The sequence below is a fragment of the Parasteatoda tepidariorum genome, chromosome 10, assembly GCF_043381705.1.
Source record: "Parasteatoda tepidariorum isolate YZ-2023 chromosome 10, CAS_Ptep_4.0, whole genome shotgun sequence".
Taxonomy (NCBI): domain Eukaryota; kingdom Metazoa; phylum Arthropoda; class Arachnida; order Araneae; family Theridiidae; genus Parasteatoda; species Parasteatoda tepidariorum.
Window position 1 is genome coordinate 34,301,722 of NC_092213.1, and position 14,585 is coordinate 34,316,306.

General features: G+C 26.7%; 1 protein-coding gene across 7 annotated transcripts in view; it reads right to left on the reverse strand.

Moving 5' to 3' along the window:
- Positions 1-14,585, reverse strand: part of LOC107446848 (disintegrin and metalloproteinase domain-containing protein 11) — a 201,742-nt gene that overhangs the window by 39,089 nt on the left and 148,068 nt on the right. For 3 of the 7 annotated variants that reach the window (XR_011638081.1, XM_043038687.2, XM_071187139.1), the window contains exon 2: positions 129-176. The exons of the other annotated variants lie outside the window; for them this stretch is intronic. Coding sequence is in view for 2 of the 3 variants with exons in the window: in XM_043038687.2 (XP_042894621.1) it covers positions 129-176 (48 nt within the window). In the remaining variant the exon portion in view is untranslated. The remainder of the gene's footprint in view (positions 1-128; positions 177-14,585) is intronic. 7 annotated transcript variants of the gene reach the window in all.

Genomic DNA, 14,585 nt, shown 5'->3' on the forward strand with positions numbered 1-14,585 from the left:
TTCTTTTTTCACAATAAGCAACAAAAAAATATTACCTGAAATTACAACAAAAATATACATAAAAAGGATTTAGACATAACTAATCGATTAAGATAGTTAATGGGGATTTAAGAGAAAAGAGTACTTACTAATAGGGCGGCTGAGATCGTCGTCATCAAAAGATGATGACTCGGGAGCTACGAAAGCATAAGAAAAAGAGAGAAAGAAAGTAATATTAGCTACAGAAAGAAGTTAATAAAAGAAGAAAAGTTAAAGGCTTCTATGAGAACTACAAGAAGACTACACACAAACAGTAGAAAAAATTATAAGACCTTACTATTTTTGAAGTACAAAGTAGTGAATGCAATAAAAAATAAAACAGTTTGTAATAAAAAGTTAGGTTTGTTTATCGCCAAAAGATTACATAGTACAATAAATTTGAACTTTCTTCCTTAGATGAAATGTGAGTCTGCATAAATAAAAGTGTTTGATTATTATATCCATCAAGTAGCAATAAAGTTGCCAAACTTTAAATGAATACTCGGATATCTCGTTTCTTAATTTATCGAGAGCCTCCAAACTTCAGTAAGGTAGATAAGGCTTTTGCCGATCACCGTACTGCCAAAATGGTAGCCAAGTTGGCGACGGATCCACTGTTAGTGGCGGCTCGTTTTCTTTGCCTGTAAGTTGTTAATTTGAGCCTCGTGATTTGTACCTACATAGAGACGACAAGCTGGAATGTGAATTTATTAAATAGTGCGCGGAAAAAAAAAAGATAAATAAATACTCACTAGTTTCCGATAAAACATCATAGGAAACATATATTTTCTTCTAAAGGACATTTTTTTATGCATTATAAAAAAATTTTACTAATAAAATTTTTTAAAAATAGAAATAGAAGGACTAGTGTTGGTGATTAGTATTAATGTGATTAGTTGTTTGCGGTTCGGTTGTGATTAATGATTCGGAACAATTTTCGTACAATCCGTATCAATATGTAGATATAGAGGCAATTTTTATTTCACTATAAACACCCAATTAGTGTTCACACCCAAATAGTTCACCCAAATAGTGTTCATCGGAACCCTAGGGTTCCGTGGAAAGGACACAGGGATTAGCTACTTAGGAATTAGCTAACCAGCAATGACTTTTTGAAACATGTTATAAGTTTGTATCCAACCAATAAGCCATTATTTATGTAAAATTGTAATAAAATTGAAATTGGAAATTTTAAAAAAATATTTCTTTCATTGAATAAATTACTAAACGATATGCATTTATAAGTTATTGCATCAGTATTTATCATCAAATTTTGAAAATAATAAAATAAAAAAATTAAGAAAAAAAAAGTCAAGAATAAATAATTTTTCCTTGATAAGCTTTCCCATAATTTATTAATGTTATTTTTCTTTTTCAAAAATTACAATTCAGCTTATTTTACTCAATTTCAACTTAAACCAAACTATTGAAACCATATTTTGGGGGTAAGAAATCCGAATCCGTTTAACTATAGAAGGAACTTTTTCGTGTCTGATTTCATAACCTAAAATATCGTCTGAATTAATTACAGCATGTTTGAAGTCACCTCCTCGAACTTTTAAAATCGAGTCCTTGAACGTGAAGATCCGATCATTAGATAAAAAGTTATTCATGTTGGTCCGGGGGTAACAATACATTGAAGAAATTGCTAAACGATGTGAATTTATAAGTTATCGCATCAGAATTTCTCATAAAAGTTTGAAATTAAAAAAAAAATATTCAAGACTAAATTTAAATTTTTCTTTGATAACCTTTCCTGCAATTTGTAACTGTTCTTTTTCTTTAGACTAATTCATATAGCAAAAACTATCAGACTAACTTATACAGCAAAATCTATTAGACAAACTTAAATAGCAAAAAATTTAGCTTCTACAGACGTGGGAATTTCAACTACCTAACAATAAACCTAATTTTAATACTTATTGATGAAACAACGAAAAAATTTCACTCACATTAAATGTTTCTAAATTAATTTGAAGTTTCATTTTTTTTTTTTTTATCGTTTGCATATTCATACCTTCGCTTTTTAAAAGTCAGGGTACCACTAAAAGAAGTTCGATCTTTTAGGGTTCCGTGGCTGGAAAAAAAATAGGGAACCACTGGCTTAGATGATTTTCATACCATTTTTGACAATGAATCTAAAAATGTATACATTAAGAATCAAGGAACACCGACACAATACTACACACAGCAAAATGGTTGATAGCTTATGATTGTATCAAAAATCAAACACAAAACAATACTGACATTGTCTCATAACGATGCAATTCAAAGAGAAAGAGAACTGAGATAACAGCAAATAAAGAGAACAAAAAAAGACAAATCGAACAGAGATAATATGTACACCATTTATATATTTCCATCATTACTAAGGCAATGCGATATAAATGACAGCGATAAGCTCAGAATGGGTTTAAATACTGCTGACAGAAAACCAATTTACTCCACACTTTCAGATAATTTATCTTTAGTGGTTAAAGCCTGATCATCAAGTTAACTGGAAGGTTCATAATAGTAAGGAATATTATCACAACCTTGTTTTATACACCATCAAACGCAAATGGAACAATTTATTTCTGATAATAGTTACAGTTTATCGACGCTAGAAAGAACTAGTTTCTTTAGAATAGGATTGAAATTATCGTATCAGTATGCTTTATGGTAGCATGTACAATGCTTAAAAAAAATAATAAACGGACCACCCTGAATAACTTTTTATAGTATGATTGGATCTTCAGAAAGGTATGTTTATTCAGAGAAAGTGAGTTTTCTTTTTTGTCTAATTTCGTAATTTCAAATATCGTTTAACATCGGTCCGTTTATTTTTCTGCACATTGCTGACAAAAATGAAGAGGGGGGGGGNGGGGGGGGGGGATTGACAGCTGAAGTTGTATTCACTTTTCATTCTTATTATTACTTCCGACACAAAATTTCTTTAAAACATTTCATAACATTGATTCTTTATAGTGTTTTCAGAAAAAAAATTAATAAATTTAAAGTTTGTAAAAAAGAAAATGTAACATAACAGAAATATTTCAATACAAGTAATTAAAAAGTGTTTCAATATAAATCATCACAAATTTTTAATATCTTTTTTAATGAGGCGTAATATTTCTAGTATTTATGCATATTCGGAACACAAAAGAGTAGTATTATGTTGAGCAAAAATTTTACTTCGAGTAAAAATTAACCGCTACAATGATTTTATTCGCACGATAGTTAACCGCATTATAATTTAATGCATGCAAAAATTAATAGAACTCAATTTTAATTCGTGCAATAATTAACTGTTCTGTAATTTCATTTGCGCGATAGCTAACAGTATTATAATTTTATTCGTGCAACAATTTTCCATCATACATGCATTATAGTTTAATTCATAAAAACATTAATAGAACTAAAATTTAATTCGTGCAATTATTAACAGTACTATAACTTAATTAGCATAATAATTAGCTACTTTGTAATTTGATGTGTGCGATAATTAACCGCATTATACGTAATTTAATACATGCAATTATTAATAGAACTATATTTTAATTCGTGCGATAATTAACTGTTCTGTAATTTAATTTGGACGATAATCAATCACACTATAACAAATTTATGCAATAGCTAACAGTATTATAATTTTATTCGTGCGACAATTTTCCTTCCTATAATGTAATGCTTATGATGGATAGACGTTCCTTAATTTATAAAGAGTGATAATTAACAGTACTATGATTTGATTCATGCTACAGTGCTGGCCAGTTACATTTTATCGCGTAATAATAAGAAAAGTGCAATTTTTTTTTCTTGTTTGTACTGAAGAATGAATTATAGTTTGGTAATACAAAATTTTAAAAAAATAAATAAAAAAAAAAAACAGTTATAATTGTTTTGGCCAAGCCTAAGTTTTTGTTGACTGGTTTTGTATTAATTTATCATTTTGTTTTGACAATGTGGAACTAAACTTAAAAGCATAAATATATTTTTACCTGTTCTTAATAGAAACAATAATGACCGTTACAGCTCAACTAAATAAAGTAAAACATCTTTTACAAAAATAATCATTCTTTCCAAAGCAAGGGAGACTTTTTCCGAAAAAATTGAGTAACATTTGAATGTGAGGAAAAAATGAATGTTGCATAAAAATGAAGAAATACCCTATTGTATTCGTCAAAACAAAAAGAATCTTTTGCAATGAAAACAAAACATACAAAAAACCACATAAATAAGAAAAATAGGATTTCTAAAATCCATTTCCTATTAATAACACATTCTTATTTAAAATGTAAGCGTTTTGTAAAAAGGAATAATGGAATTGGACAAAAGTGTCAAAAAACATGAAGAAATATTAGAATCGTTATTTTTGAATGGGGAGATAAGGAGGAAATGGGCAAAAGAAATTAAAAAAAAAACCATTTAACTTAGTATCTAAAAGATAATTTAGAAACAGATTTTGTTTAAAGAGTGATTGTTCCATATCATTTTTACAGTTCATTTTCACGTTTAAAGTAATAAAAAGGTGGTACTTTTTTATAAGCAACTTAATCTCAAATAGATATAATCATTATCTGTTGAAACATATTTGCAAACAAAATAATTTTTTGTTTTTTAGAATTCAATTTTTAAAATTTACGTTGTTTTCAGAAGCATGTTATACAAGTAATAAAATTTTCAGCAAAAATAATAAATCACGTTTCTTAAAGGGGTCAAAGAGGACAAAATAATTTTATTCTGACTATTTTCTTTATTTTAGTTTTGTATCTTTTAGCAGTTTTACAATGGAAATCGAGCAAAAATTTAGCAGGCGATAATTTTCATTTAACTATAATATGGCGAACATTTCGTACATAAGCTATCAGAAAATGATTTAAATTAGTATAAGTGTAAAACAGAGCGCCAATAAAAATATTTCTAAAATAACTAAGTTTATAAATCTTCTCTACTCTGTAATGCTTTTGGAACCTATGCTCGTTTTTACTAAGTTTGAATACTATCTGTTTTACTCAATTCTAAAAAATTATTTTAAAAAAAAAAAGCGGAAATTATACAAGAGGCAGGAACTGCATAATTTCGTTAAAAGTGGTTTCTTAACAAGGGTATTAGGTATGCAGAGAAAACATCTTAACTACAAAACACGGGCAGCCGAACTAGTTTCTTTTTTTTCTTCTTTTTAATACCGCGAATGCTTTTTGTAAACTACTAAGACAATATCTTAGTGTCTTTAACTTTAGTTAACTGTGTTTTCTCATAACACGAAATTACGATTGCATTTTATGATTATTTTTTTGATTTTTTATAGCTAATTAATAGCTCAATTAACATAAAATATCTAAAAGTTAACATGTTGGAAAGTAAACAATATTCTTTTCTCGCCAAAATAAATAATTATAATTTTTTTCTTTCTTTTTTGTTAATTTTAAGATGGAGCAAGTTACAAAAAAAAAAAAAAAAAAAAAAAAAAAAAAAAAAAAAAAAAAAAAAAAAAAGCGCAGTTACTCGTTAGCCCTGTACCGAAGAAACCCGAAGTTTTTTTAGGTTATCTGTAGTTTCGTAATTTGTTAAGAAACTACTACTACTTGGATATCTAGCTTAAATAAATTTGAACACATTTCAAATATTTAATATAAAAACTTTTTTTATGACAATTTTTTTTAAACTCCAAAATTTATCAGTAGAACTTAGTCATTTCGAGGATGCTAACATGCAACGAGGCTTTTTTTCTGTCATGGATCTATTTTACCTACTGAAGATACTTCACCTTAATGCTATCTGCAGTAAAATAAGAAAATATTTTCGAAAATATTTAAATATTTTTCGAAAATATGTTAAAAGTATTTCGTGAAACTGCCGTTTTTTCTAAAATTGAATTTGTGAAAGTACCGCTTAACGGCAGTAAATTTGCCCTGAACAGACCCCTCATTATCAAACAACATTTCACTGGTATATTCCCCCGCAAATGGTTTCATCTCCTTCTCAAAAAATAAATACATAAATAAAAACAAAAAGTCAACAAAATTATCAATTATCGTAACATGGAATACCATACAGAATGCACGATTAATATTCTATAAAATTTTTATACGGAATTAAAAATTAATATAACATAAAACAATTACACGAAGCTAGTTAAGAAACTGAATAATGATGCAAATTAAAATTTTATTTATAATTAATCAATAAGAATATAAATATTGGAATGATTCATTTGAATTAAATTAATAAATAAATGAAAAGATTATAAAATATACAATATTCAGGGGCATTTTACAAATTAAACACGATTAGAAAATAAGGTCTAAATTGGTAATTTATGTTTTCAGCACCGTAATTTCATTATATGAACTAAAACTAATAAAAATTATAGAAAATCCGCAATAGATGGCAACCGGTCAGAATCTCTAGTACGCATATTCAGTCAGTATTTTGTCCTTCATACTTAATAAAACTATGCATTAAAAAATGAATCTTATGTATTTTTGTAATATAAGAATAATGAAAGGAAATATTGTAAAAGACTAAATTTCTGAATTTAAAAACGAAAAAGCAAAATAAAACTAATAATTTATGTCTAAAAACCGTCCCTAAAATTTTCAATAAGTCTTCTTTTAAAAACTAATTATTTTGTAATCGTGTACTTCGAAAATTTCACACACTTAAGGGATCATTTATCACATTATTATTTTTTTTTTTTAAACTGAGAAAAATATTGATGGTCTTAAGCGCTTAAATATCTATTATTTTGCGCTCACAACCTTAAAAAACAAAATAAATGATGCAACATCAATATAATATAAATAAATCTATCTGCGAAAAAAAAGACGACGTTTATCCCTTTTTAAAAATCTAATATTCCTTTTTAGCCTTAATTTAAGAATTCGGCTTTTCAACATAAATTTTAAAGCTTTTCTTTTGATTTATTATCTTACCGTCATTAAGTGAAAAAAAAAATAGAATATTCTAATAAATACGATGCATACTTTTAAATTTATTGTTTTTATGCAAAACGTGATCACATTTTCAAGTTCATGGGAAAAATTTTGAAAGCATTTTTTATAGTAGCTCATAACTTCATAACAATTAACCTCCGACCTATATCAATGAATTTGCCAGATAAGTATACAAGATTGTTCTAATTACTGAAAATACGAAACTTGACACAATTTTAACTTTGATATTGTAAGAACAATTATCATATACTTGTACTAAAAACCACATTCTTTCCTGTGGTTTTTTAATTGGATACTTGCAACTTAAAAAGAAATGAAGTCATGATGCTTAACCATGTGATTTAAATAAGAAATTGAATACTTGTAAGCGACGTCACGCGCGAGTATCGAAACTGATAAGCTTTTGAATTAACAGATGACGCAATTTACCTACGATGACATCACTCGCAGGTATCCAATGAAACGTGGAGTGTGTACATGATAAAGAAATTTTTAGCATATTCGAGTATAGGAATCAATATTTTATTTATTTATTTTACGCCTATAGTTTCAAGTAACCCTTGATTTCGTTAATTTGAGAGGGTAAAATCGTTTAAATTTGGCGCAGAATACTTGATTCTAGCTACCTTGCGAAAATATCTACATTGTAATCAAAAAGCAACAGACTAAGATAATAAAAGTTAAATTTTTTCAGACACTGATTAAATACGCAAAATGTGCAACAAAATAATTCGAAATTGTAATAATCAATTGCAAGCAATGATACGTATCTTGCTTCTTAAAGCGTTTTGCTTTTCTTTTGCATAGATTTGAATTATTTTTAATAAATGAAAATACCCTTTACAAAAAAAAAAAGAAAGAATATTCTTAATATATATTTAAACAAAATTAAATTCTATATAATAATCTATGATTGATAAATGACATAATAATAAAAGTTATTAGAATCTAGGGCATAAATTCAATTTCGACAATGCGAAAATTATCCACTCCAGTCACATCAGCTCATCTTGATGCCCTGGAATTTTATTTTATTCATAAGAATGCTAATTAATGTTAACGACATTAGTTCTTCACCACTCTCCATAGTGCGTGGGAATGCATTTTACTCTAATTTGCTACTCTCGGGTTTTTTTTCCTCTCTCTCTCGGCTTTTGAGGTTTTTCTAGTTTTGTTTCGCATATCCATTTTTCACTTTTCCGTTGGCAACTTTACTTTTTATATTTCTTCTCATTCACGTCAGGCAAGTCTAGATAATCGGTGCCTATTTTTGAAGCGCTTGAAACGAGTCGACAATTATTTACTTTTTATGTATTTTTAAAGTGACTGAAGCTTTCATTCAAGTAACAAAAGTTATTGAATAACTTTAGCCACATAATAACTTTAGCCACACAGTTATTGCTACATTACGATTATCTATAATATAATTATTTCTAGTTGATCAATATCATAGAAATAAAAGTTAAAACAGTAATTTTAGCTTCTTTGTTATTGTTATAATTTGATTAATCTTAATATTTTTGAATTTTAAGATGTAATCTTACAATAACACAATATTATCAAATTACTATAACAATATTATTTAACAATATTATGTTTATTGATTTTAATTTAAATAAATGCAAATAAAACTATTTTGGGTGCTTATTTTATTTAGTAACGATTATAATTAAGCGCAATAATTATAAGTTACTTTTTTAATTTATAAAATATATTTTTACAGATAGTGTACTAAAATAATTTTGAATGATTTAAAGAAAATGAAAAAACTAAAAAATAATAAATGTATTATATTTCGGACAATGAATCATTCGCTAAGTATTACAAATAACCTTAATGATTATTTGTAATATTATTATTTTTATTATATAATATTTTTTTATTATGTAATATTTTAATGACTATTTGTAATATTATTTGTAATTAAAGCTAAGCTTATAACCTTAATGAATATAAAATACCATTTTTCATTAAATTTTACTTTTTTAAATAAAATAAAAAAAAGATAGCGAAATAAATTGAAAGAAAAACATCACAATCCTTTTATTTTACACCAAAACTGCGGTTGAAAAAAAAAAAACACGAATTTACTGCATAAAGAAAAATCTTAATTTTCATTAGATGCAGATCATCAAATTATCATATTCTTTTTCAGAGAAAGATAATTTCGTTTTCCTCCCCCAAGCGAAAAAAAAATTGTTAAATGAGATGAAAACTGTGAATGACTTTTTCTAGGAGTAAACCGACACCTTCATTTTTCTACCATCAAATATTCGAAAAAATAAAACTTATCCTTTTCCAGTTCACTTCTCTGATTACGCGCAGAAAAAAAAAATGTGATTTTGGCGACTTTTTTTTCATTCTTAAGTTTTTTCTCTCTCTATCCATTTCTTTATTCAGGAATGCTTTGCATCATTTTCACACACTGATCTTAACTCATTGGCGAGTATGGTAGCCAATGGCAAGAGAGAATAAAGTGCTCTCTCTAACCTGTCAGCACCAAATGATCGTTAGGAGACTTGCGACTCTATAAAAACACCCACAGCACTTTCTGCACTCGGCATATATTTGAAATAAATAAAACAAAGGTTGATGAGTTCGAATGTGTGAGGGGTAAAAAAAGGTATTTCTGTGTCGAAATAATGCGTTTTTGTCGTGATACTCCCAAAAGAGCGTGGAGAATATTTCTGAGTGTAAATGGATCAAACATTTTGTTAGAGTCGTAATTTAGTTTTTTTTTCTTTCTAGTAAAATATCTCGAAATCAATTTATTGTTTTTTAAAGAAATAACAACAGTAAAAATATATAGTGTATATTTTATATACATAAATATTTATTTTCTTAAGTTTATATTAATAAGTATAAATTATATAATCATGTAATGAATACGTATAAATATTTATTTACATTAATTACATGAATATTTATTTACATACACATTTATTTACACTTGGTATAAATATTTATTTACATCTGATTGAAAATGATTTTTAAAACAAAGTGTAAACAGACATTAGAACGAAAGTTTTATTACTAAAAAACTTTATTTCAAAACTCCTCGGAGGGACATTTAAAAAGAACTTCAAATATTCACAGTGTTACGTTTAATTAATATTTTTAGAATCTTTGTCAAAAAATAAGTAAAAAATATGCATATTAGGTATTGCAAATTAATATTTAAGCGAATAAGAAACAAAAACGCTATTGAAATCTAACGAATCACTAGCGAGGAAGGCGGCATAGAAAGCGAACAAAACTAGTTTGATTGTCTGACGAAATTAGTTATTTTTCGACTAAAGGCATCTTTCACTTTCCTCCACTTATCTAGTAATCAAACAAGTTTCGGTTTTTTTTTTATCACATATTCCTCAATTCTAGGTTTTCTGTTAGAGTTTTTTTTTTCCACTTTAATTAGCTTACCTTAAAAAAAAAAAAAATAAAAATAATTTATATTTTTTTACTACATTTTTGACAAGGATTTTAAAAATTACATGCTCACATTCTTTACAGAACAACTTATATAAATGTATATTTTTTTAATTTTAAATTAAATCGTGCTTTTTTTTTAAATGCTAATCAAATTATTTTCTTTTATAGGGGGCTTTTATCATCCATAGAGAGGGTATATGCCCTTTACCCTACCGCTTGTACAATTCCGGAGTTTAACCAAATTTTCTGTTGTATTTAACGCACACAATTCTAAAAATCCAAAAATTAAAAACACATTATTTGCAATTTTTCGATTCTACTGAAAAATTTTATAAGATATACAAAACACTGCAAAACGTAAGTGTTTTTAATCAAAATTGTAGAACACAATTTTAGTTTTTATTTTTAAAATGCATTATTTGTAACTAAACTTACACTTATATAGGAAACATTTTCCGAAACATTCTTTATAAAACAAATAGTAATAAATTGTACTTAATATCACATAAAAGAATTTTCGATACCACAAGTCAAAATAGAAGCATTTGTTTTCTTTCAGAAAGAAATTGCGTTGAAAAAAAAATGCTATTTTCCCCTTCCTGCACCATCGATGTCTCCAAAAAAATATTTTGGTGTCGCTGCCAACATCAAATAAATCTTCAGAAACTAGCGAAAAAAAACTTTTGATAAATGACTCCTGGGTCTCAGATTGACAAGAATTCCAGACAAATGGCAAAGATCTGATTTTTTAGTCCCATCCTTTCAATTTATAAGGAGTTAAGAAAAAAATCTTTTTTTATATATATATAGAAAATAGCCTTTTATACAAAAGGGGAAAAAATACAGAAAAGATAAGGGAATTTTCTAAAAATATAGGGAATAAAAATGACGCATAGACGATAGGAAAAATCTTGTACAGATCAAAATTTTATAAATAATTCTTGATACTAAATGTTTCTATTTATGGTATTTTCTTTATTTATTATGAAAGATTTTTTTTCTTCTTTTCCTTTGGAAACAAATTTTAACACGATTTTCTGAGTTTATGAAAGATATGATTGGCTTAGAAAACACTGCTGCTGTAGCCTAAGGGTCGTCCAAACGTGAGGCTGAGGAAAAAATAGTTTTTTGGAAGTTTCCTTTTTAATAAGAAAACTATCTGAGCAAAAGATTCTCTCGTTTATATTTATTATTGGTGATTGAAAATTGTTTAGACAAGTTGTATATACTGATCTCTTAAAGCATGTGTTGCCGGTGAGGCTTTTCAGATAACATAAAATGAACTAAATATAAATTCAAAAAATAAATGTTAAAGAAATAGGGAAAATTTCCGAAAACGTGGCGAATAAAAACGAAGCATGGAGAAATCGTGAACAAATCATAATTTTATATAAAACTAGCAATTTTTTGTTTCTTCTTTTAAATTATTTTGAGAATACAAAAAATTCATGATTAGAAAGTACTGACTATTCTAAAGGAATTCCTTAGTGTTACGGGAAAAAAATATTTATTTAACTATCTGAAAGAAAAAAAATACGAAAAAATATACGGTGCATCAAAGAATGCCGAAAAGGTTATTTTATTTATTTGTTGATTAATGAAAATTGCATTTACACAACTTGCATTTGAATGCTTCACTTTCAGTTTCCAAATCGATTAATTTCACATAAAAAACATCAGCAATAATTCGAAAAAATAATAAAATAACGTCTGATTTAATGTAATCATTTATTATTCAAATTAAACACTGTATCGAAGTCACACTGTATAAAACATTGTATCTTTTATTTATTTACTAATAATTGAAAAATGCTGTTAGATAAGTTGTACACGAATGCCTCATATAAATGATAATTATTTACATTTATTTATAACTTATTATTAATCTTTTTTCACTGTTCGCAAAGGCTTAAATTAATTCTTATTCAAGGGCTAAAGAATTTTTATCATTTAGTAATTTTAAAAATTAAAATTTGAGAAATCTGATTTGAAATATACAGTTAAAAGGAATCAAGGTACTTTAAAGTTAAATTTCAGGTTTTAAAAAGTGGAAATGAAAAGTTAAGAATTAAAAATTGTAGTTAAACGATTTGAGAAGAAGAGCGCTCATATGTTAAATTAAAAATGCAAGACCTGTCATAAAAAAAACTCTAAAAACATTAAACGAGTCAAATCTAAAGTTTAAAAAAATTCATACAAGATATAATACATCTCGAAAAAACATGACGAATAAAGATTAAGTACAGAAAAACTTGCACGGATAAAAATTTTGTAAATACCTTTTCATACTATAATCACTATTTGTGTTTTCAAAAGCGGGAGAAAAGTTAATCTTTCTAGTAAAAATATTTTAATATAATCTTTTTATTCACTATGTTAAAACCAATAAATAAAAATTAATTCTTAAATAATTTTGATCAAGCTAAAAGGTTGTTTTTAAAGTAAGTTTTCCTTTCTTTTTAAAGTGAGCACGTTTTTTGTCCCTTCTAGAATTACCAAAGATACACGGAATATCATAGAAAACCTTTTTTTAATTTGTTCGCAGATGAGTTTAAACAATTTAGAAAAAAATTATGTAATGATTTTAATTTAGAATTGACAAGTCTCTGCCGACATGGACTTAAATAAATATTAAAAAAGTACATAAAAGATACAAGAAACTTCGAATTGAAGATGATTGAAAAATCTAGCACGGATCAAAACTTTAAGAAAAGAATTTTTGATAATTCTTATAATAATTAAAAGTTACACGGAGAAAAAATTCTAGTAAAATTACTGTATTGCACAGTAATAACATTTCAAATAAAAAAAAATCCTTAACAATGGTAATAAAGTCTAAAATATACAGTGTTTAAACCATTCATTTGGTAATTTTTTTCGTACATATGGTTACGGTTTACCAGAAATTAATGATTTTTTTCACACATAAAAATGACGTTTTAATGATTTTTTTTACTTATAAAAATTAGTGCTAAAGAAATAAATAAGTAAAGATGACGAACTTCATCTTCAAATGCTTTTTTCAAAACTCAGTAAATGGTTTAGGAACATGAAATTTTCTAAAATAATACTTTCACCTTTTATGTTTATAAATAATAATAAAAAGAAATTGAAACGAGTTCATATTCTTTTTAAATATGACAAAATATTCCCTCTCCCTAAAAAAAATTTTAATTTTCGTCTTTCTTAACCATTAAGTGTGGTAAAAGGGTTCACCTCTTGCTTTATTATCATATCAGAAGAAAAATTGAGCATGAGTCCAAGATTTGCATGAAAAGCACTAACGCCAATAGATAAATGTCAAGTTACAGTTTATATACGGACTACATGGCATCTTTCCTTTCATCTTTCTTTTTTCTTCTTCTGAATTTAAACTTGTTGATCAGCATCTAAGCCTATCGTAAATTAATAACACTCGTGACTTTTCAAATAATGAGTTGTATTTTGAGAATATTTTATGAAGGAAAAAAAATACTACATTAGGATTATTCCTTGTGATGAGAAGTCCCAAACATTGCAAACTTAAATAAAGTAACTTGAGTACTCACAAAACGATTTCAACAAAATTTTTTATAACTAGAGTCACAATTTCCCGGAAAGGTATTGCCAATTACGTTTGCTTAGAGGAAATACAGAATCATAATAACCCATTACTAGAGTCCTAATTTGCGTGAAAGGTATTGCCAATTATGTTTGCTTAGAGGAAATACAGAGTCATAATAACCCATTACTAGAGTCATAATTTCCGGGAAAGGTATTGCCAATTATGTTTGCTTAGAGGAAATACAGAGTCATAATAACCCATTATTAGAGTCATAATTTCCGGGAAAAGTATTGCTAACCATGCTTGCTTTGGGGAAATACAGAATTCGTCATTTTACAATGCTTTTCATTAACAGCTTTTACACAATGAATAAAGACGAAAACTACTCATAAAACTAAAAAATATTTTCAACTTAAACAATTGAATTATTTCTAAACCTATAAATAAGAAACGTGTTTGATAAATTTACAAAAACTTAATTGCTAAAAAACGCTTCGGAAAATTTATTCTTTTATCATTTCATATGTCTTCTAAACGCAATCTAAATTTGAAATGTCATAAAAATACGACATAATTTTCTTACATGCATGAAATAATACTAAATTTAAATCCAGAAAAGAAAACGTGTAATATTTTTAAATGATTTCGATAATCTC